Source organism: Phoca vitulina, unplaced genomic scaffold, assembly GCF_004348235.1.
Source record: "Phoca vitulina isolate PV1807 unplaced genomic scaffold, GSC_HSeal_1.0 scaffold94, whole genome shotgun sequence".
NCBI lineage: Eukaryota > Metazoa > Chordata > Mammalia > Carnivora > Phocidae > Phoca > Phoca vitulina.
The window spans coordinates 964,620-989,790 of NW_022589797.1; the positions used below are offsets into that span (position 1 = coordinate 964,620).

General features: G+C 36.6%; 1 protein-coding gene across 8 annotated transcripts in view; it reads left to right on the forward strand.

Annotated features, from left to right (window-relative positions):
* The window catches only part of RNF38 (ring finger protein 38), a 127,146-nt gene extending 102,337 nt beyond the window's left edge, over positions 1–24,809 (forward strand). For all 8 annotated transcript variants that reach the window (XM_032396930.1, XM_032396932.1, XM_032396927.1 and 5 more), the window contains 9 exons: positions 2,360–2,573; positions 9,742–9,909; positions 11,111–11,281; positions 13,567–13,728; positions 14,500–14,606; positions 16,087–16,171; positions 20,760–20,881; positions 23,099–23,198; positions 24,570–24,809. In XM_032396930.1, the coding sequence (XP_032252821.1) occupies positions 2,360–2,573; positions 9,742–9,909; positions 11,111–11,281; positions 13,567–13,728; positions 14,500–14,606; positions 16,087–16,171; positions 20,760–20,881; positions 23,099–23,198; positions 24,570–24,632 (1,192 nt within the window). In that variant the 3' untranslated portion in view covers positions 24,633–24,809. The remainder of the gene's footprint in view (positions 1–2,359; positions 2,574–9,741; positions 9,910–11,110; positions 11,282–13,566; positions 13,729–14,499; positions 14,607–16,086; positions 16,172–20,759; positions 20,882–23,098; positions 23,199–24,569) is intronic.
* Positions 24,810–25,171: the final 362 nt, after the last annotated feature.

Genomic DNA, 25,171 nt, shown 5'->3' on the forward strand with positions numbered 1-25,171 from the left:
GATTGCTGAAGGGGCTGTATGTATAGCTTTGTCTGGAACGGGGCTGTTTGGCCTCTTTTGCCCAATGTAGAGTACATTTTGTTTGTTTATTTTAAAGATTTCATTTATTTGAGAGAGAGCGTGAGCGGGCACAAGCAGTGGAGAGGGAGAAGCAGCCTGCCCATCGAGCAGGGACCTGATGCCGGGCTCAATCCCAAGACTCTGGGATCATGACCTTAGCCAAAGGCAGCCACTTAACCGACTGAGCCACCCAGGTGCCCCTGTAGAGTACATTTTTTTTTTTTTAAAGATTTTATTTATTTATTTGACAGAGAGATAGTGAGAGCAGGAACACAAGCAGGGGGAGTGGGAGAGGGAGAAGCAGGCTTCCTGCCAAGCAGGGAGCCCGATGTGGGGCTCTATCCCAGGACCCTGGGATCATGACCTGAGCCGAAGGCAGACGCTTAAGTCTGAGCCACCCAGGTGCCCCTGTAGAGTACATTTTAATGAGGCTGCTTTTTTGAATTGCATTGATGCTGAGCCATTGTAAAAAGCATTGGAGATGAATTGTGGAATTGTAGAGAAGTAGAAAAATGGAAATCTCACAATAACAGCTTGACAAAATTTGTGTTAAACTATGTAGATGACTATGACTGGTGTAGGGGGGAGTAAAAGTGGTTTCCTTCATAACCAGTCTTTAAAAATTCTGTATATTACAGGAATATTTATGCTGACACTATCTCAGTCATTTCCATTTCCAGCATTTACTGAGTTACTATTATATTTGCAGTTGTCAACAAATGTTCTAGTTATTTTATGTATTTTCTACTTGCTTTTTGAAAAATTCTCATTTTAAGTATGGAGGAACTCTTTTTTTCACCTTCTCGATTTCTTTTTTTTTTTTTATTTAATTGAAGTATAGTTGACACTGTTTTAGGTGTAACAACGTAAGGATTTGACAGGTCTGTATATTATGCTATGCTCATCACAAGTGTAGCTACCATCTATCACCATACAGTGCTATTACAATGCCATTTACTATATTCCTTATGCTGTACCTTTCATCCTCGTGACTTACTCATTCCGTAACTGGAAGCCTGTACCTCTCCCCCTTCACTCATTTTGCTCCCCCTACCCCAACTCCCCTCTGGCAACTACCAGTGCGAAGAACTATGTCTTTCTGTATATCTTAGCTAGATAGACAAAACATGAAGTGCCCATTAGGCATATGTGGAATATTGGCAAGATACATGCAGATTAAAATTTATATGTTTATAAGATAAAAGGAGCAGAATAATGGGTTAAGCCATGTGAAATTGCTGGTATTTGACTACTTTTGCCTTTCCAAAGGGCGGTTTCATACAATTAAACAAACAAAAAGATCAGTAGTGGGCTATTGATTTTTTTTAAATTTTTTTTATTGTTATGTTAATCCCCATACATTACATCATTACTTTTAGATATAGTGTTCCCTGATTCATTGTTTGGGCATAACACCCAGTGCTCCATGCAGAACATGCCCTCCTCAATACCCATCACCAGGCTAACCCATCCTCCCACCCCCCTCCCCTCTAGAACCCTCAGTTTGTTTTTCAGAGTCCATCGTCTCTCATGGTTCTTCTCCCCCTCCGATTTCCCCCCCTTCATTCTTCCCCTCCTGCTACATTCTTCTTCTTCTTTTTTTCTTTCTTAACATATATTGCATTATTTGTTTCAGAGGTACAGATCTGAGATTCAACAGTCTTGCACAATTCACAGCGCTTACCAGAGCACATACCCTCCCCAGTGTCCATCACCCAGTCACCCCATCCCTCCCACCCCACCCCCCACTCCAGCAACCCTCAGTTTGTTTCCTGAGATTAAGAATTCCTCATATCAGTGAGGTCATATGATACATGTCTTTCTCTGTTTGACTTATTTCGCTCAGCATAATACCCTCCAGTTCCATCCACGTCATTGCAAATGGCAAGATCTCATTCCTTTTGATGGCTGCATAATATTCCATTGTATATATATACCACATCTTCTTTATCCATTCATCTGTTGATGGACATCTTGGCTCTTTCCACAGTTTGGCTATTGTGGACATTGCTGCTATAAACATCGGGGTGCACGTACCCTTTCGGATCCCTACTTTTGTATCTTTGGGGTAAATAGTGGGCTATTGATTTCTAATATTGGCAGAGCTGAATACCATTTTTTTTTTTTGAACATGTTTAAAATTACGTTTTTAGAGCTGATGGGAACCACAGCAGTTATTTAATACTCACGGTTTTGCCTTAGCATAAACTGATGTATTACAAAGAGAGACAATACAGAATCCTTATGGATCACAACAGTAAATATTATAATGACTTTTTTGACATTTGCTATATTACAGTCCTCCTGTCAGGCGCCAGAGAGGAAGAAGGGATCGTCTGTCTCGACATAATTCCATTAGTCAAGATGAAAACTATCACCATCTCCCTTACGCACAGCAGCAAGCAATAGAGGAACCTCGAGCCTTCCACCCTCCGAATGTATCTCCCCGTCTGTTACACCCTGCTGCTCATCCACCCCAGCAAAATGCAGTAATGGTTGACATACATGATCAGGTATAGTAACAGAGTGTCCAGAAAATATACAGTGCTAAAAATTGGTGGCAGTTGATTGAGGTTGTTTGTTTTTTTGTTGTAAATTTCTTTTAATTTTACCTAAAAGGAAACAATTTTCCCTAAACTGAAGCTGTTTTAGATAAGTTCATTCTTCTTAAATTCTACACAGCTTAGAAGAAAGTTGAACTTTAAAAAATTAGGAGCAAGGTTATAAGCTCAGAATGGTTTCATGTATTGGTTGGAAATCACTGATAACAAGATTAATAGGAGATAACAGACAGCTGGTTTGAATACACATTTCTATTTTCCTCTCCCAGTTTCTTCTGGATAATTCAGTAGGCAAGACAACTGGGTGCTTTGCTGTTAGGTTTCCATGGGTCTCCAAAGGGATGACAGGTAGAAGGCTTCATTTCCCTTTGTTCTTGCTAGGGACTGAGGGACTAGTCAAGAAGAAGAGGGCTTGTCAGTCTTCAGAGCCTGAGAGTAAAGACCAAAATTGTTTGGATTTCTATGGAGTTTCTGAAGTCAAAAAAGCCACAAATCTAGATATATCTAATAAAGTTGCTGAATTTTAAAAATAAGGAAAAGTCTTTAAAGTTTGTAGACAGGAGAAATTAACAAAAGGAGAGAAACTCAACTACCATTCATTTTTTCAATTGCACTAGATGATAGGAAACAATGAAAACACTGTATATTGACAATTGAAAGAAAATATGATCTCCCCCAGGCACCATCTTCTGTCAGATGTGTTCTACCCTGTGTTAATCAAACACTTTAAAAAATTGATCACAAAGTAAGAAGTTCTAAAAAGAAAAATTTTTCTAGACCACATTCTTTGTGGGCATAATCTGATAAAACTATAAATCATAAGTTTAAAAATGACACCGAGGGGTGCCTGGGTGGCTTAGTCATTGGCATCTGCCTTTGGCTCAGGTCATGATCCCAGGGTCCTGGGATCGAGCCCCGCATCGGGCTCCCTGCTCCGTGGGAAGCCTGCTTCTTCCTCTCGCACTCCCCCTGCTTGTGTTCCCTCTCTCGCTGTGTCTCTTTCTGTCAAATAAATAAATAAAATCTTTAAAAAAATAAAAATAAAAATGACACAAATATTTGAGGCAAGATTATAATTAAGGAAAATTAAAGGAAAAATCCTCAAAGTCGGTGAGATATGCCTAAAGCTGTTTTCTGAGAAAATTTTATAAACCTTCATTATTTATTTTAAAAATTGAAAATAAATGAACTAATTGCCTGAGTAATTAGGGGGAAAAATTACAGAGTAAGCCAAAAGGAATTGAGAAGAATAAATTACCAGGAAACACAATTAGAATTAACAATACAGAAATCTTTTTTTTTTTTTTTTTTAAGTAGCACAAAACCCAATCCTGTTGCTTTGAAAAATTGATAAGACTAACTAGCACCTTGTGAGCTTGGTTAAGGTGAAAAGAACAAATATATAAAGGAAGTAGGACTGATTAAAAAAAGACGTATATCCATACACTAGGAAACATTCAAAGAATTTTCTTCAATTGTAAAATGAAAACACCTGTTTCATAAGGGATGTTGGGAGAATTAAGAGTTAATCTGTTTTGAGCACTTAAACTAGTACAAGTGGTAAGCACTCTATTATTTTGTTATTAGCTATTATAATGAAATTCTGTGTATAACTCTGGGGGGACAGGAAGAAAATGTGAAGTTCCAAAAATTGACCCAACAATAATAGAAAAATTTGAATTACCACATAAGTATAAAAGCTACTTAGAGATTTACCATTGAAGAGGCACAGTGATTAGATGGCTTCACAGATGATTTTTCTAACCTATAAGAAACTCTCATGTAATAATATACAAATGATTTCAGGCTTTTCTTAAGACCAATTTTCTAATTATTTTATGAAGCCCATGTAATTTTAATATCAAAAGTAAATAAAGGTGAAGTAGTAATCCCCAAAGAACAATAGAAAAAGTCTCTCAAATACAAAGGAAGATTTTCTAAGTAGATGTTTAGAAATACAGTCTAGCAGCATATCAAAAAGAATAATAACCTATGGATAAATAAGGTTTATTCCAAATAAGAGGATAGCTTAATATGAAAATATTCATATTACATCAACAAATAATAGGAGAAAATGATTTTATCAGAAGATGTTGAAGTCAGTTAAAATTTAATAAAAACTCTAATAAGGTAGAACAAAATGGAAATTACTTAAATATAATAAGTAAAATTAACGGCAAGTATCCTAATTGGCCAGAGATGAATCAGCAACTAGAGATGTTTGCTCTGTCCACTTTTATTTAATGTTATATTAGAAGTTCTACCAAATGGAATAAGATAATGTTGTAGGTATAAAACACTGAAAAGGATAATTGTATTTTTCTCCTCATTGTATAATTGTAGAAGAAAACACAAGAAACTCTAGTTTAAAAGAATTTGTTATGGTGCCCAAATGCAGATTAAATGTGTAGACATCTGTAACTTACATCGATCACTTGATGAGTAGATACAATATGATATATCCATACAATGAAATAATTCACTAAAAAGTGTAGCCAAGTATTAATTCATGCTATACTACATGGATTAACCTTGAAAACATGCTAAGTAAAGAAAGCCAGTCACAGAAGGCCACATTTATATGAAATGTATAGAATTAGATAAATCCATAGAAATGGAAATGAATTGTTTCCAGTATTGTTATGGAGGATAAGCCAGGACAGAAGGCAAGGAAAAGAGTTTAAGAATAAAAGCACAAATAACACCATCAGTATTTGCAGATGAAATGATCATATGCATAGAAAAGCCCAAACCATCTTAGATAAGCTATTAGAATTAAGAATTAAACAGATTGATCAGTTACAAAAACCTATCAACAATCAGTTGTATTTTTCTATACCAGAATCGAACATAATAAACAGTTTTTTTAAAGATATATTTACACTGGGCACCTGGGTGGCTCAGATGGTTAAGCGTCTGCCTTCAGCTCAGGTCATGATCCCAGAGTCCTGGGATCGAGTCCCGCATCAGGCTCGAGCCTGCTTCTCCCTCTGCCTCTCTCTCTGTCATGAATAAATAAATAAAATCTTTAAAAAAAAAAAAAAAAAAATATATTTACACTAAACAACCCAGATTTTTTCAACCGATAAGCTGTGGTGATGAGGGTGAGGAGGGGAGATGCAAGTGGCAGTTGAAACTTAGAGATCTTCCAATTAATTGCAGTATGTAAACTATTTTTGGATTCTGATGGAAAATTGGATACTGATGATGCAATTGGAATTTTGAACAGAATATTATTTTTAAATATCTTTTTCTTAAGGGAGATTGATAATGCTATTGTGGTTAAGTGTTTGTGTCTTCCAGAAATATGTACTAAAATATTAAAGGATGGGTTCCTGGGATTTGCTTCAACAAAATACAGGAAAGGGAGAAGTTGATGGAAATGAATTGGCTGTGGTTTAATGGTTTTGGAGGCTACGTGATGCATATGGGGGCTCATTATACTAATGTTGAGCATGTTTGAAATTCTCTATAATATTCAAATAAAAACGTATCATTGAAAAAATCAAAATAATATAAGGAAGTTATGAAGCAATCTTAATAAAAGAAGTTCAAGATTTCTTTTTTTTTTAAGATTTTATTTATTTATTTGACAGAAGAGACACAGCGAGAGAGGGAACAGGAACAGGTGGAATGGGAGAGGGAGAAGCAGACTCCCTGCTGAGCAGGGAGCCCGATGTGGGGCTTGATCCCAGGACCCCGGGATCATGACCTGAGCCAAAGGCAGACACTTAACGACTGAGCCACCCAGGTGCCCAAGAAGTTCAAGATTTCTATGTAGAAGATTATAAAACTTTGTTAAGGCAGTTTAAAGAAAACCTATCTAAATACTGAAGGTTTGGCTTATAAGCCTTTTTGTAAAAACTGCCCGTTGTCAAAACTGACATTCGGAATATGTAGAAATAGCATAATCTCAAGTAAATTTCCAGGAAGTTTTTGGTGTAATTTGAAAAGCTGATTCTGTCATTTCTATGGCATTTTATAAGGGACCTGGAATTATCTTAGAGTGGGGGAAAGCAGGCTGCTGCTGGCTGTTTTTGTAGTTTCTTGGAATGCAACTATGTTTTGTTTATTTATCATCTATGGATGCCTTATGCAGAGATCAAGATGCCCACAAGCCTAAAATACTTTCTGGCTCTCTAAGAAATAGTTGGCTGACTGGCACTGTGGTCTAGTCGGTAAGACCAAGTGGTTCTCAGAGTATGTCCTAGATCATCTGGCCAGCAGCAGCAGCATCACCTATACATTTGTTAGAAATGCAGGTTCTCAGACTATACACTAGACTTACTGGATCAGAACCTCTGGGTGTGGGACCCAGCAACCTGTTCTAATGCAGGTGATTCTAATGCCAGAATAATTAAATGGGCTAATGAAATAGAACATAAAGCCCAGAAATAAACCCACACATTTATGAATACTTTAATGATAAATGGCTTCAAATGAGTTGGAAGAAGACAGAATTTTTAATAAATGATGCTGGGACAATTGGGTATCCAAATGAAAACATGAAACTGGATCCTTTATCTCATACCGTTCACAAAAATCAGTTCCAGATATATTAAAGATGTAAATGTTAATGGCAAAACTATAAGCTTTTAAGAAAGTAATGTAGCAATAGCTTCATGACCTTAGAATAGGGAAGGCTTTCTTAAGTAAGACATGGGAAAAGCACTAACCATACAGAGAACTGTTGTTAAATTAAAGAATTGTGTTCATTGTCAGAAATAGACTTAAACATATGTTTGTCACTTAATTTTTTGCAAAGGTGCTTTAAGGAATTCAAGGAAGGTCTTTTAGTAATGGTATGGTGACAGTTGGATATCCATGCACATAAGTTGGAACCCTGACTCCTACTTGATATCATACACAAAATAAAGTTGGGTTCTAGATCTGAATGTGAAAGGTAAAAGATACTGTCTTCATAAGGTTGGCAAAGATTTCTTAAACAGGATATATAAATAGCCACTTACTGGAACAGCAGCATAGTAGATTTCATTAAAATAAAAAATTTCTGCTCATCCAAAGACAGTATTTTAAAAGTGAAAAAGCAAGCCACTCCCTGGAAAAAAGTATTAGCAGTATTATTTCAGGGAAAAGACTGAACGGGAACAGAAAAAGAAATTCAGTAAACATTTCCATGAAAATCAGATTATGAGTGGCTATGAACATCATTTTTGAAGGTTCTTTATCACTAAAGCAAAAAGACAAGAAAAGTAAATAATTGTGTTGAATCTTAGCAGATAGAGTTGTACACGTACATAGGAAAGATTTTTTTAAAAATCTAGAATGAAGTTGGGTAAGATTGTTAGATTCAAGATATGTAAATAAAACTAGCACTAACCAATTTGATATGGAGAAAAATAACCTGTTGACAATATAATAGAACCTACAAACTTACTAAAGAACTTTAAGGAATAAATTATATAAGAGTAATATAAGATCTTTATGAAGAAAAGTAATTTCTTGAAGGACAGTACTATAGTATTGAACATGTGGCATAATATTCCAATGAAAAACCTTAATATAAAATTACGTGTCCTTTGTAAAGTAACGTAACCTTTAATATAGTTAGATTAATAAAAATCAAGACACCAGTGGGTTTTGAAAGGGGATAAAATTTGAGTTTATTTACGTAAGAATAAGCATGTGAAAATGGCCAAAAAATAAAATGAAAAAGTATGGCAATAAGAAGAATTTGTCTTCCTACATCCTAATTTCTAGTAAGATAACTAAAGCAGCAGGGAGCCTGGGTGGCTCAGTCGTTAAGCGTCTGCCTTCGGCTCAGGTCATGATCCCAGGGTCCCCGGATCGAGCCTCCTGCTCAGCAGGAAGCCTGCTTCTCCCTCTCCCCCCCCCCCCCCCCAGCTTGTGTTCTCTCTCTCGCTGTGTCTCTTTCTGTCAAATAAATAAATAAAATCTTAAAAAAAGATAACTAAAACAGCACGAATTTGGCACAAAGTATAAGTGGGAAGTTATTGAGTGGAAAAAGGTGCTATTTCCATTTAGAGGGGAAAAGGATGTCTTAATAAATGGAACAAGTATTGCAAGAAAAAATTAGAACACTACTTCACACTATAAGCAAAAATAGATTTTAGTTGGAGTATAAATTAAATGTAAAAAATAAAAGTATTAGAAAGTTTAGGAGCATATTTTTTTTCATTCATTAGGAGCATAAATTTTACAAGTACATCTACTTTGATTGGAGGTGCTGGGAAATGGGCCCTATTGTTACTGTTAGGATTGTGGCTTACTCAGCCTTTTGCGAAAATGTAAAATTCACCCTTCTACCCTGAATCCCTCTTAAATAAATGAAACTACTAGTATGTAAGGATATATATTCAATGATATTTTTTTACAGTTGTGTTTGCATTGGTGAAAGAGTGAAAACAACTTGAATATCCCATTAGTATATTAGTGATAGGACTGTGTTGAGTGTACTTGAAATATTTGGCTAGTATCAAAAAGAATGAATTGACTTTAACGCCCTTGAAGAGATATCTGCAATACTAATTGAAGAAAGTAATTTGCAAGGTAATACCACTTATGTTAAGGGAAAAAAAAACATGACAATTTGTGGGTAATCTGTTTGTATATATTCATATGCTCATGGAGAAAGATGTTGAAGGATTATGTTATTAACATTGTTTGCCTCAGGTAGGATAGGAATCAGACTGGCCAAGAGAGAAGGAAATTATTTAACTTTCTTTATTCTACTTTACATTGTTTTACTGGTTGGATTTAAATTAAAAAAAAAAATTTCCTGTTGGATGTGGCTAGGTATTAGAAGATACAGCTTTCATGTTTCCAAGTTTCTTCAGAAAAGTTTTCTCTATAAAGCAGACTAGAAGAGTTAATACAGCAGTTTATTATTCTCCTGGACTTTTCAAGTCTTTTTGAGGGTCAAGTTGAGTCTCCGTTCTGTGGGTTTCATATACTTTCCTTGAAACAGATGTCCTGTACAATGACAAAGAATATTCTGGTTGAAACTATTGGAGAAGTACATTGTGAAACTCTGTGCAGATGAGAGGGGAATCAATAACGGCCCAGATTTTAATTTTTAATAGTTGATTTTTTATTCAAACAGCTGAAGTTCTAAGGTTCTGTTTTTCTTTCCTAATAGCTCCATCAGGGCACTGTCCCTGTTTCTTACACAGTAACAACAGTGGCACCACATGGGATCCCACTCTGCACAGGCCAGCACATCCCTGCTTGCAGTACACAACAGGTCCCAGGATGCTCTGTGGTTTTCAGTGGACAGCACCTCCCTGTCTGTAGTGTGCCTCCTCCAGTAAGTCTGCAGTCCCCTTAGAATGGCTAAGTGTGTTCTGTAAGCAAACAGAATTGAAGAGTGCTCTTTGTAAAAATGCTTTTCATTTTCAAGTAAAAAAAGGCAATTTTATTGCAACAGCAATCTCAAAGCATACTTGTAACAGTTTAATAAAATTAACTTTAAAACTTGGTATATTTTCAAATTAAATTATACATATTTGAATATCCTGAAGACAAAGCATGTATCAACACTGTTTATAATTAAACCTTGATAAAGGCTGGGTTTAAGGTACTAACATAGGATATTGAACTAGTTAGTAAGTTAGTCTCACAGGCTTTAGTGATCAACAATAATAGTCTAAGCACTTACTGGATTTTAGCAGGCACTTTGAGTGCTTGGTCTTAACTAGATGATGAAATTGAAAATGACTTGCTTAATGTCACAGAGATAATTAGTATGAGAGAGCAGTGATTCACACCCACTTCCTTCTGACTCCTAAGCTTACGTTTTATCCTTTAATCCACCAACCCCCAATCCAACCTCCTTATTTCACAAATGAGGTCGCTGAAATCCAGAGAATTTAAATGACTTGTCTAAGGTCTTCAAAGTAAAGCACTTTGCTGAAACTAAATATAATCCTAATATCCTTATTTGAATGTGAGATTAAAAGGAACACACAAATACCAACACTAGTTTAATGTATTCATTTATCCCAACCTTGGTTTCTCAATAATGGATTATGGAATCAGTGTGCTGAATTAGCAGACTAAAATATTGAGAGACAAAACATAAAAGGCACTTAGTGAGTTGGGCTCTTAATAAATATCAAAATTCTATAAAATTTTTGTAAGATTGAAAAGGAGAGGAAGGGAAAGCAGTAATATCTGCTTCTTCAGTCAAGTAGAAGGAGCTTCCTCTTCTATGCAGCACTTTTCACCCCATTTCATAGGTGTCAAAAAGCTAAAGAGGAAGTTAGGTGTTTTGACTGATGTGTCAGAACTATATAAAATGCAGAATAATTACTAGTTACCAGTATTTTACTGATAGATGCAAAAATACACTACTATTTCATTGTTAATGTAGGTCATTAAGACACTTTGGTATGATTTTGAGCGGGATATGGCAATGACATTTCAATCTCAGTGATAGATTTTTTAAAAATTATTATTACTAGTTATATATTGAAACATTAAACAACAAATAACGATTTCTTTTACAGATGCTTCAAGCATGTTCAGTTCAGCACTTACCAGTACCATATGCTGCGTTCCCACCCCTTATTTCTAGTGACCCATTTCTTTTACATCCTCCTCACCTTTCTCCCCATCATCCTCCTCATTTGCCACCACCAGGCCAGTTTGTCCCTTTCCAAACACAGCAATCACGATCGGTAGGTATCTCCTCTTATGTCTTTAATTTTCAGAGAATGTGTAGACCTAAGAGACAGATTAATTTAGTACATGTAATTTGTTACCATTTAAAAACTATAATTTAGGCATTCTTCTGGTTCTTAAAAGAATTAGGGAATTCACAGACATACAAATTAATATAAACATCTTTACCTAAAATTATCTTGGTTGCTTAAATTTTTCTAGTTCTTTTGTATAATTTAAATTTGTTCCTTCATATCTGCAATCTTTCAGGAAGTAAGTCTGAAGAAAAATTCAGTTCTGTTTTTTCCTTTTATGTATTTCTGAAATCGTGGAAAATGAAAGTATTATAAAATTGTTTATACTTGCTATAATAATTACATTGATTTAGGCAAGGAGAGTAAATTTCTGAGCCTCAGTTGTTTTTTTCTTTGTTTTCTGGGTTTTTTTGAAGTCCTGTTTTTCTACTATATTCTGATGAAAAGATGAGATCATCTATTAACATAGTTAATTCTGTCTTGGGACTGGAATTTAGCTGAGAGGCATATTGGGTTAGAGGAGGTATAAGCACTGTAGAAGTGGAAGGGAGGGCACAGGAAGGAGGCCCAGATGTTTTTTGGACAGGCTAAGTTAAACAGCTGAACTGTCATTCAGGAAGAACAGGAAAGAGAACATATGGAATGGTTAAGGGAGAAGATTTCCATCCTGTGAAAGGAACTTGACCATGTATTCTAGCAGAACCTAACCATCCTTTACTAAGGATTTATACACCATGCTGGGTTTCAGGTAGAGATGAACTTAACATGGATACTCTTCTGACAACTATAGAAGCCAATTAGGACAGAAGTTTGGCTAATCCAAAAAGTTATAACTACTTCTACAAGAAAATCTTCTATTAGAATCAGGGCAGGATTGATGCCAGGATGTTCCTTAGCTTCCAGTACCTGAGAATTCAAGGTTAAAACAAAATTTTGCTATCACTTATATTTGAGTTTGGAATCCTTTAAAAGGTCCAGTCACATAGCCAAATCAGAACTTAGGTTCACTTGTGTTGTCATAGTGTCAGCAGTTGGGATTTCTCTCAAGCATATATAAGCTCCCAAACTAAAGTGAAATTTTGTTTGAATAGTGAACAGTGTGTTGATATTGTCTAACTTCAGGAGGAAGTCAGACTAACTTTGAAGAATACATGTTCCTAAGAGAAACGGATACCCAAAAATATGTACATAAATGTTCATAGCAGCATTATTCCTAACAGCAAAAAGTGGAAAGAGTTCAAATGTCCATCAACTGATGCAGTGAATCATTTTTCAACTATAAAAAGGAATGAAATACTGATACACAAACTACAAGATGGATGAGCTTTGAAAGCATTATGCTAAGTGACAGAAGCCAGATACAAATGACACATACTGATGAAATGTCCTAAATAGGCAAATTTGTAGAAATGGAAGGTAGATTGGCGATTGTCCAGGGCTTGGGCAGGACTGGAAAAATGGGGTAGTGGACTGCTAATGGGCACGGGTTGGAGGTGGGGGGCTCTGGAATTAAATAGTGGTGATGTTCACACAGGTCCTGTGAATCTACTAAAATCTACTGAATTGTATCCTTTTGCAGGGTGATTTTTTTATAGTATGTGAATTATATCTCAGTAAAACTATTGTCAAGAAGAAACATGCTATGTGCTTTGCTTTTGTACATTGTCTCAGTGTTCATAGCATGCTTTTGGAGTAGGCAATGAACCTGTGAGTCCTCTAGATAATATTGAGGTTCATATTAAGTTATTTATATAAAAGTCACATGGCTGATTAGTGACAACAGCAAATCTGTCTAATGCCGAAGCTCATAAGCTTTCTAATATAGCATCATGCCTGCTCTATCTTATCCCATTTAGCCCTGGTTCTGATTTATAAATATACACCTGCTCAATTTCATATACTAAAAATTAAGTGTCTGAAAAAATTTTATGAGTAGGTCAGTGTATCATGACTAAAAAGCAATTTTAACTTTCATATACTTTCAGTCTCCTTTTTAAGAGAAATTTCAAATAGTAAAATGTTATCTTTGAATGGATAGCGGAAATGTTTTAATGACCTGTTTCAGAGATTTTCTTACTGAAATCCAATTAAAGATAGGAAGATTTTACTATAGTCTGTATGTCCACATGTATAAATTTAGATTGGTGTAAACATCAAGAAATACATGACCTTAAAGGTGTTTTTGGGGGGGGTTAATTTTTATTCTAAAACATAGTCTAAACACTGGTAGTATATTAATATATTAGTTTGCTTTTTTCCTCCCTCAGCCTCTGCAAAGGATAGAAAATGAAGTGGAACTCTTAGGAGAGCATCTTCCAGTAGGAGGTTTTACTTACCCTCCATCAGCCCATGCCCCAACATTACCTCCATCAGCTCCTTTGCAGTTCTTAACCCATGATCCTTTGCATCAGGAGGTGTCCTTCGGAGTAGTAAGTTTTCATTCATGGTTATTAATCTATTACTTGCTCTGATAACTTACTTGTTTTGAGTTGTTTCTATATAACTCTACATATTTAGAATTTTAAATGTATTCTTGAAAGCATTTGGTTGGAAAATTGTATTTAAAAATACACCTAAGAGTGCCTGGGTGGCTCAGTCGTTAAGTGTCTGCCTTTGGCTCAGGTCATGGTCTCAGGGTCCTGGGATCGAGCCCCACATCGGGCTCCCTGCTCGGCGGGAAGTCTGCTTTTCCCTCTCCCGCTCCCCCTGCTTATGTTCCCTCTCTCTCTGTGTCTGTCTCTGTCAAATAAATAAATAAAATCTTTAAAATAAATAAATAAATAAATATACACCTAAGTGTATTTTCTTTTTTTAAAGATTTTATTTATTTCTAGAGAGAAAGAGAAAGCCGGGGGCGGGGGGGGGGGGCGGCGGCGCGAGCAGAGGGAGAGGGACAAGTAGACTCCACGCTAAGCTTGGAGCCTGATGTGGGACTTGATCCCTGAAATCATGACCCCAGCCGAGATCAAGAGTCAGATGCCAAACTGACTGAGCCACCCAGGTGCCCCAACCACTAAAAAATACACCTAAGTGTATGTTTTAAACCAGTTGTTGTATTTATGCTAACATTTAATAAATACCAAATGTTACTTAAATAGTAAGGAATTTTGTAGGTTTTTTAGGAAGAGAGACCATTCGACAGAATAAATAGTTACAAATGTAGAATGATCTTAAATTGTTTTAACATTTTTCTCCTACAGCCTTATCCTCCATTTATGCCTCGGAGGCTCACAGGACGTAGTAGATATCGATCCCAGCAGCCAATACCACCTCCCCCTTATCATCCCAGCTTACTACCATATGTATTGTAAGTTCTGTTTTTCTCATTTTAGTGAATTCTGAATTTTGATACCCTTGACATTCTCTTTCTTTTATGAATATCTTCTATGTGATGTATGATTTAGGGTGTGTTAGAGATTTGTTTTTATTTAATGTTAAGGGGTGGGGCTGGGGAACTATGTAAGGGTGAAATAAAGAGAAGAGCCAAGAACAAGGGAGAAGTGGGAGAGGAAGAAATTTGTGAGCCAGAAAATAGGTCAAAAGGTTAAAAAATAAATCAAAAGGTAGAAAAGTTTACAATTTTTGCCTCTCTTACAGCTGTGATCACTAGTCACCTTTGAATATCCAGCTTTTTTTTTTTTTTTTAAGATTTTATTATTTGAGAGAGAGCGAGAGAGTGCGCACATGCACGCAGCAGGGAGGGGCAAAGAGCGAGGGAGAAGCAGACTCCCCGCCGAGCAGGGAGCCCGACGTGGGGCTTGATCCCAGAACCCTGGGATCATGACCTGAGCCACCCAGGTGCCCCGAATATCCAGCTTTTGATGTTGCTGCTTTCCCAAGGAAAGAGGGATAGAGAAATCATTTCTGTGCCTTAGAAATACTGTTAGGATTAAGTTTGTAACAAATGCCCAAGGGTTACACATGATAGTTTTGAATTTCTCTCATGTAATGAGTTCAGAAGTAGGCAGTTCAGGGATGTTAGCCCCATAATTAAGGAATGGTTCTACCATGTTCAAAATTTTATGGCTTTCTCTACATGATTGAAGTTGGCTCCTTGGGTTCTAGCCATTATATCTACACTCCAACTAACAAAAATGAAAATGGATCTCTCTGCCTACCTGCCTCCTCTCAAGGATACTTTCATAGAAGTTGCATGTATTACTCCTGCCTACTTCCCACTGGCCAGAATTCAGTCTCAAATCTGTAATTACCTTCTAAGAAGACTAGGAAATGTCTTTATACAGAGGGCCATGTTCCTATACCACACTATTTTGATAATTTTAGCTGTATTATAAGTCTTAAAATCAGATGGTATCAGAACTTGGTTCTTAAGATTATTTAAAGTCTTACATGATCCATGTAAAGTTTAAAATCAGCAGATTGGTTTCTACTAAAATAGAGTTTGCTGGGATCTTAGTAGGGGTTGCATGAAATTTATAGATCAGTTTTGGAAGAGAATTGATATCTTCTAGTCTGCTTAACAGTATATTTCTCTATTTGTTAATTTTTAAAAAATTTTTCCTGGTAGTATTTTTAGTTTTTAATTATACAGGTCTTGCGTGTGTTTTGTTAAATTAATCCCTGATGTTTCATTTTTTTATGCTATTGTGAATTGTATTTTTTTAATGTCAGTTTTTATCGCTAGTAAAGTCCTTTTCTTTAAAGAGTTGCCACTGATTAACACTGACCATTCTTTATTCTTTTAGCATTAACCTTATTCTTCCCAAACTGTTCTTTGAAGTAATGTACCAGTGTATGAATGCTAGTGTTGGTTGTTTTCACTGCAGATCAATGCTCCCAGTGCCACCTGCAGTGGGCCCAACTTTCAGCTTTGAATTGGACGTGGAAGATGGAGAAGTAGAAAATTATGAGGTTAGTCGGTGAACTGTGAGTTTGTTTGGGTAGTGTTATATGTGTAAGAAGTATTGTTCTACTCATTCACTCATTCACCTAATTAAACATGCATTTGATAAATCCTTTGTATGTTTCACAATACAAATATATCAAAAAAGTGGTCCGTATCCTTAGGATATTTCTACATGTACCATATAGCTATGATAACAAGATAGGCTTGGTGCTGTATTAGAATTACATACAGTTCCTGTGAGAGAATATAATGAGAAAACAGTTAATTATGATTGGGTGTTCTGAAAAGATTGTGTTTGAGCTGGTTCCTAAAGGATGGAAAAGCTGCTTCATGCATGAGATTGAGGTAGGGAAGGCTGGATATTCTTGAGGCATGATACGTAGTTGGTGGCTTAAGTGAAAGGGAGAAAATAGAGAGTTGATTGAAAATCTCAACTGGCTGTTGTTGAGTATGTGTGCCCCGCTAGAGACATAATTTTGACTATTGTGGGAGGAAAGAGCTGCTAAATGTTTTGGTTCTCATGGCATCAGACTCTACAAAACTCTATTAGTAGCAAGAAGGAATAGATGGGAATGGTTAGACATTAGTGGAAGGAAAACTTATTTAATAGGTTGAGCAAATTATAGAACCATGTGATTCTGAACTACGGGAACTGTAAATATAAAAGAGTAGATCTTGAGAGACTTTTTTCTTTTTTATTCTTAAAATTTTTAAATATGGTTTAAGTTGAGAGACTTAATACTAGAATCAGGTATTCATTGCTGAATGGTTTGTGGTAGTGTCGGGTGTGCATAGGGGGCTTGCAAAAGAAGATGCTCTGCAAAAAAGATTGCAATAGTTCATGAAGAAGGCAGAATGAAAGAAGACAGCAAGTCAGGTAGCTTATATTTTATATATTTATGTAATTATATTATTTATATAATATATTATTTGAGGTTAGGAATGGGAGGTGCAGTTCAGGGGTTGGAAGATAACTTTGTATTGTTGAATGTGAGTGACGATATGACTTTTTTTTATACTGCTAGTTACCTTTCTCACCCCAGCCTTACTCAGTCTCTATTTATACAGTGTGAATAGAACCTAGGGACAGAGAAGAGAAGCTTACACACATAATCTTAAAGCACCTTTGGTTTTATTTTAACACATGTGGAAGAGATCAGGCCAAATACTATATTCTATAGTTTTCAAAATGGTATTACATCATTTTCCCTCTACCTATATAATCACACCACACTGCCCTTTGGATTCCAGTTCCAGATTTCTAGAGCGAGAAAGGGGCTGTAATAATTTCCTGGTTTTGTTTCTACACTTGCATGACTTCAATTTCATGCAAAGAAGTTGGTTATTCTTTAGGTATTCTGTACTAAAATTAAGTCACAAGTAATGTTGCTGAAGAGGACAGCTCTTCTTAAATAGATTATTTACCCATCAGTGGAAAAAACAGTGATACCATCACAACATAAGAAAAATATTTTGGGACGCCTGAGTGGCTTAGTCGGTTAAGTGGCTACCTTCGGCTCAGGTCTGGGATCGAGTCCCACGTCGGGCTCCTTGCTCGGTGGTGGGCCTCCTTCTCTGTCTGCCTGCCATTACTCCTGCTTGTGCGTGCTCTTTCTCTCTTTCTCTCTCTCTCACACAAATAATAAAATCTTTAAAAAAAGGAAAGAAAGAAAAATATTTTTTATTTGGCATTGGAATACCTTTATAAACTGTACTTTGGGTTAAATATGTTTGATCTTTTGCAGCCATACTTTAATCCAGTCAAGACTCTTGCTTTTCTGGTTTTGAATCTATCCTCTGCATTCTTTTTTTTTTTTTTTTTTTTATCCTCTGCATTCTTTCCCAAGTGCCTTTATTACCCTTGTCCTTCTGCCTAAGAACTTTCCCCCTCCTCTACATTTGGAAATGTAACCGTCTTTTAAGACCTAGCTAAAAATACTACCTCTGTGAAAGGCATTTATAGTCCATTCCCAGATCTCAACGATTCCCTCCCTCCTTTTTGTGTAAAGTTCTTATAAAACTATGCATATTAATCATGTCCTGACTTTAGTTTGTCTTGTTGCTAGATCATATAAATTCATTGAAGGCTTGATTATCATTATAGCCTCCATCCAGTAAGGACTTAATGAACATACTTTATTGAATATAATTGTTACAAGTTGTTTTTAATGACCACAGTGTCCTATAGTATATATAATATAGGTATAAAAGATTTACATCAGCTATATCCTAAATTTTATCTGCTAATTGTAATTGGCATCAATTAAATTTAACAAATTACCATTTACCATTTTAGAGGGACTTAGAAGTGTGCGTGGTAAAGGGGGAGCAATTTATTTAGATGACCCAATTCTCCAAATAAGCTGTACCAAAAACAACATTGTGGGGTCATCATATTAAGACACAACTATCATATCATTAATTATTGAGGTTTTGGGAAATTGATTCTGTTTCTCTCATTGTCCATCATCATTTCATTATTAGCCATTTTCTTAACCCCGCGGCTGCCTAAAAAAATAGGGGAAAGCAGCATACGAAGGGCTGCCAGATTGTAGGATAAAGCAAATGAGTAATTAGAGCCGTTGAAAACTGGGAGAAAGGAGGTACTGGCATAAAACCAATAAGCATAATAACAGCATAATGGAAGCATAACGGTTTTAAAATCCATGATTTCTTAGTGATAACTTCAAAAAGTAAGTAACTCACTGGTCTTTTCCTGCATTTTCTATTTAAATTAGGCTACTGAGTACAGTTTGATAAGGGACAGTGGCTCAGTATAGTAATATTTCATCTAATAAATAAGAAAGTGATAGAATATTACCATTTTGCCATCTTTAATGGACTAATGGACCTAAGCAGTGTTCCATTAGTGGCTGCTAACGTAACAGGTAGACATGATGAGCTTTATGGAAATCGTCAAAGCTACCAATTTATAGGAAGTACAAGGGACAAGAAAACACAAGTCTCAGGGTAGGTAGGTTCAGTCAGCAAAATTCAGACTGGGAATTTATACAAGCAAGCCATTGACCTGATTTGTTCAACAGATAAGAGTAAAAAAAGATACTAGAGACATACCAAGCAATGGTAATATATGGGTTTATTTGGATCCTGATTTGAACAAACTACTTTTTTTAAATATTTTTATTTATTTGTCAGAGAGAGAAAGGCAGGCAGAGGGAGAAGCAGGCTCTCCCCACTGAGCAAGGAGCCCCATGCGGGACTCGATCCCAGGACCCCGAGATCATGACCTGGGTCAAAGGCAGGTGCTTAACCGACTGAACCACCTAGGCGTCCCTCCAACCTAGACTTTATTAATGATAAACTCTGGCCTAGTCTTCTCAGTCCAGACCCAAATAATTAACTCCTTTGAGGGATGCCTGGGTGGCTCAGTCGGTTAAGCATCTGCCTTTGGCTCAGGTCATAATCCCAGGGTTCTGGGATCGAGTCCTGCATGGGGCTCCTTGCTCAGTGGGGAGCCTGCTTTTCCCTCTCCCTCTGTACTTTCCCTACTTGTGCGCTTTCTGTTTTTCTCTCACTCTCTGACAAAAAAATAAATCTTAAAAAAAAAAAAAAGTTTTTGAAAATAATTGAAACCATCAGAGGCATTTGACATTTAAGGAATTGTTAATTTTTTAGGTGTGATGATGTTATTGTGGTTATATTCTTTTAAAACATCTTTTATTTTTTAGAAGGGTGGTTCTCAACTTGGGGACGGTTTTATTTCCCAGAGGCTATTTAGCAACATCTAGAGACATTGTTGGCTGTTACAACGGGGGGTAGGGGGTTATTGGCATCCAGGAGCTAGAGGCCAGGGATGCTGCTAAACATCCTACGATGTACAAGGACAGCCCTCCCACAGTAAAATTTTGTCCAGCCCCAAATGTCAGACGTGCTGAGGTAGACAGGTTGTTTTAAAGATACACACAGAACTATTTTACCAATTAAATAAAATGTTTTAGCTTTGTTTCAAAATAATCTGGGGTTTTAGGAGTGGATAGTACTCCATGAAATTAGTCATGAATTGTTGAGCCTGGGTTATAGGCATGTGGAAATTCATTATACTGTTTTTCTAGTATTGTATATATTTAAAATTTTCCATAATAAAGATAAGGTTGAGTTTTTCTTTTGTTTGTTTGCTTTTAGGGGTTTTTTGATTATTGAAATAGAAAATTTAAAGAGAGGGACACCTGGGTGGCTCAGTTGGTTGAGCATCTGCCTTCGGCTCAGGTCATGATCCCACGGTCCTGGGATCGAGTCCCACATCGAGCTCCTTGCTCAGTGGGGGGCCTGTTTCTCCCCCTGCCTGTGCGTGCTCTCTCTCTCGCAAATGAATAAAATCCTTAAAAAAAAAATTTAGGGGCGCCTGGGTGGCTCAGTCGTTAAGCGTCTGCCTTAGGCTCAGGTCATGGTCCCAGGGTCCTGGGATCGAGCCCCACATCGGTCTCCCTGCTCATTGGGAAACCTGTTTCTCCCTCTCACACTCCTCCTGCTTGTGTTCCCTCTCTCACTGTATCTCTGTCAAATAAATAAATAAAATCTTTAAAAAAAAAAATTTAAAGAGAGATGAAAATTGTCTCCTTTTTCCCTCTCTAGGCCCTGTTAAACCTGGCAGAGCGACTGGGAGAGGCTAAGCCTCGAGGACTGACTAAAGCAGATATCGAACAGCTTCCTTCTTATCGGTTCAATCCTAACAACCACCAGTCAGAACAGACTTTGTAAGTATATCTTTCCTACATCACTCTGAAATTTCTTTTTCTACCTTTATAAAATAAAGCTTGAGAGTCAAGGGTAACTTGATAAAGATAAGTAGTGTCTATTGCATACTCCAGGCCTGTGCTGTTTGGTAAGATAGCCACTAGTTATGTGGGGCTGTTTAAATTAAATAAAAAGTTAAGTTTCTTTATTACACTCACTAATGATGCTGTGTTAGATGTAGAACATTTCTATCTCAGAAAGTTCTGTTCGACAGTCCTGTTCTGGATTTTTAGGTTGCCTAGAAGTTTTATGGTTTCTATTTCAAACTTTAGAATATTTTATGTAAGATTGAAGAGTCTCGTACATGTACAGGTTGAGGTTTTTACGCAAATATTCTGCTTATTATGGTATCTTCAGTAACAGCTTTACTGGGACCTAATTCACATGTAAAGTGTACAATTCAGTGGTTTTTAGTATATTCAGAGAGTTTTGCAGCCATCTTCAAATTCAAATGTACACCATTTCTTCACCCCAAAAAGAAACACCTTGCCCACTAGCAGCCACTTCCCATTTTCCCCCACCCCTATGCAGTCCAGTATAGCCTCCCACTAATTTACTTTTTTATCTCTGTAGATTTGCCTGTCCTGTACATTTAACATGAATGAGATCATACAATATATGCTCTTTTATGTATGGCTTCTTTAACTTAGCATAATGTGTTCAAGGTCCATCATGTTGCTTCTATCAGTACTTCTTCCTTTTTATGGCCAAATAATATTCCGTTGTATCGATAACCAAATATTGCTTATGCCTTCCTCAGTTGATGGACATTTAGGTTGTTTCCATGTTTTGACTAGTAGTAATAATAATGTCGTGAACATTTGTGTACAGAATTTTTCTGTGGATATATGTTTTCATTTCTCTTGGGTGTCTAAATAGATCATATGGTAGCTTTGTTTAACCTTTTTTTTAAGTTTTTATTTATTCATTTATTTAAATAGTCTCTACATCCAGCATGGGGGCTCGAACTTACAACCCTGAGGTCAAGAGTTACATGCTCTTCTGATGAGCCAGCCAGGTGCCCCAACTTTGTTTAACCTTTTGAGAACTTCCAGTTTTTTCCAAAGTGGATACACCATTTTACATTCCCACCAGCAATATGTAAAGTTTCTCTACATCCTCTCCAGTGCTTATTATTATTTCTTTTGATTCTAGCTGTTCTAGTGGGAGTGAGGTTGTATCTAATTAAGGTTTTATCTCCATTTCCCAGATGGCTAATGATGTTGAACTATTTTACTGTACTTACTGGCCACCTATGTATCTTCTTTGGAGAAATGTCTGTTAATATCCTTTGTCCATTTTTAAATTGGGTTGTCTTTTTATTATTGAGTTGTAGAGGTTATTTATATGTTACACATACAAGTGGTTCCCTTATGAGATATGATTTTCAAAAACACCTCCCATTTTGTAAGTTGTTTTTGCACTTTCTTGCTGGTGTCTTTTGAAGCACAATTTTTTTTTATGTTCAATTTATCTACTTTTTTTGTTTCTTGTGCTTTTGGTGTCATTTCTGCTAAACCATTGCTTATTCCAAGGTCATGAAGATTTACCCCTATGTTTTCTTCTAGGAATTTAATAGTTTTTAACTCTTAATTTAGGCCATTGTTCCACTTTTCAGTTAATTTTCATATATCATGTGAGGTAGGGGTCCAACTTCATTCTTTTGTATATAGAGGTCTGATTGTTTCAACACCATTTTGTTGAATATTAATAGTGTCTTCAGTATTAAGACAGCTTGGATGTTTAACCAGTGTTCTTTTTTTTTTTTTTTTTTTTTTTTTTTTAAAGATTTTATTTATTTATTTGACAGAGACAGAGAGGGAACACAAGCAGGCGGAGTGGGAGAGGGAGAAGCAGGCTTCCCGCTGAGCAGGGAGCCCGATGTGGGGCTCGATCCCAGGACCCCGGGATCATGACCTGAGCTGAAGGCAGATGCTTAACAACTGAGCCACCCAGGCACCCCTAACCAGTGTTCTTGATGATCTCTCAGTAAAGCAAAGCACTCTAAATGTCTTAATATCATGATTTTTTTCAGGATATTGATAGATTATTTTGTCGTAAACTTTAAATGACGGTTTGAAAAGTGAGATGGTAAATGGTTTTATCTAGGCTTCATTAGTCATAAAGCAGACAACCACTTGGATTTATGGTTAAATGATCTTTTTTGCTTTTTTTAGGTGTGTAGTATGCATGTGTGATTTTGAGTCAAGGCAGCTACTTAGAGTTTTACCCTGTAACCACGAGTTCCATGCCAAGTGTGTCGACAAATGGCTTAAGGTAAAGTGATGGCATCGGTGAAGAGAGTAACACTGAATTTTCTTTGTTATTGACCATAGTTTTATGTAAAATAAGTCCATTGTTTGGTGGAGGATGGGTAAGGAGACAAAATATTCAGTGATTTCTGCAAATGAAGATAAAAGGCCAGTAAAAATTAACTAGAGTCATAAATGTGGGAGTGATTGTGCAAAACTTGAAAATGGGTTATCTGTCCTTTCTAGTGGTGTATAGGGATGAGGCCTGAACTTGCTGGGCCAGTTTCCTGTGAGAGTTTAGAAGGGGACCTCACTGGACCTCCTTTGTCAGAGATTTACATGGGAAATGAACCACTAGTGCTTTTATTTAATTCTGATCATTTTCTCTTTTGTAGATATGAAATACCCAAAGGACACAAATTCTATATTTTATAATAGAATAAAAATATGCGGTAAAATAATTTAAAAATAGTCAACTTTATTATTTTTTTAAGAGTATTCTGATTAGGAAATAGTACCACTGGGTTAGAAGGTCACAATTTGGTGAGGAAGAAAGATGAGTTAAAATAGAATCAGTCCTCTGTGTGAGCACAGAGTAAGGGTGCCCAGTTTAGCTCAAGCCGAATCCTGAAGGCAGAGAGTCTTAACTTTTTAGAAGATAGTATTATATATGCACAGCCCTGCGGTGTAGGAACAGACACTGATCAGAAAACAGCAGATTGCATATGGCTGATTAGCAAGAGTGGCAAGAGAAGAGATGTTCAAAGATTCGGCCAGTGACTGGCTTATTGTGAAATCACATTGCGTGTGAGGGAGTGTGGACTTGATCCTGGAAATGATGTGGAAGGCTGTGACTGAAATTGTGTTTTATCAAGATGACTGACCGCCATTTGGAGAATGGAAAAGGAGAGAGATTTCTGAGATGGAATGGTGATGTTCTGGGCTAGACAGAGAAGGAATACTGGCAACTGGATGAAAAGAAGAGGACTGATTTGGGAGCTATTATAATGTACGGATGGGAGTATTTGATGAATAATGTGGTTCAGAAAGTAAGAGAGCAGGTGATACTTAGTTTTGTGGCTTTGGCAACTCAGAAAATGGTGGTGCCATTTGTTGAGAGGTCATTTTAAGCTAGTTATTAAATCTGTCTAAACTGGTGATAGGTAATCTTGTCTATATGTTGAAACAGACCTATAAAAAAAAATCATTCATCAGCTGCTAAGTCTTTGAGTTTGTGGTGTATTTTTTAAAAAGAGAGATTAAATGATTGCTTTGTACTTCTTTAAAGGAATAAAGAATGTAAAAACTATATGGGAAGTAAATAATAGCTCATTGCTTTTCACATGTTACATTGTGTAAATCACAGTTCAGACAAGTTTTCTCTTTTGTGTTTTAGGCAAATCGTACTTGCCCAATCTGCCGAGCTGATGCTTCAGAAGTGCATCGGGATTCAGAATGACCAACCTAAGAGCACAAATTTAGTTTGGGTGTTCCTCATCACATGTATATACGAACTATCCATTGAACTTAATCTGTGTGGCTTCCAGCCCTCCCTTTACCAAAAGGGTCAATGGACCTTTCTTTGCACTGTGTGACTTAATCAACTATAAAAGCTTACAATTAGTCTTCACAATTATGGGATTGTTATACTAACCGTGTGATTGGAACTCCAAAGACTTTTTCTTTAGCTTAATTTTGTGTGTGCACTAACATTCCCTGGTTTTTGTGTGATCATTCCGAGTGTTGCTGCAAGATTACAGTGGACGTGATCTTTTAGCATGTGCTTTTATAAAAAGTGGTAGCTCCAGATGATATAGCAATCTACCTTATATAGAGCCTTCAGAAACTGTGAGTGGAAATGAATGCAGCGTATGACTGTTGGTGATAAATGTATCTGTGTGTGGGAGAGAGTGTGCGCAACTACTTGTGTGAGGGCATGGTAGCTAATGTGTGTATGAGATCCTATATACCAGCATGTACCAAGAATGTGTGTGTAGT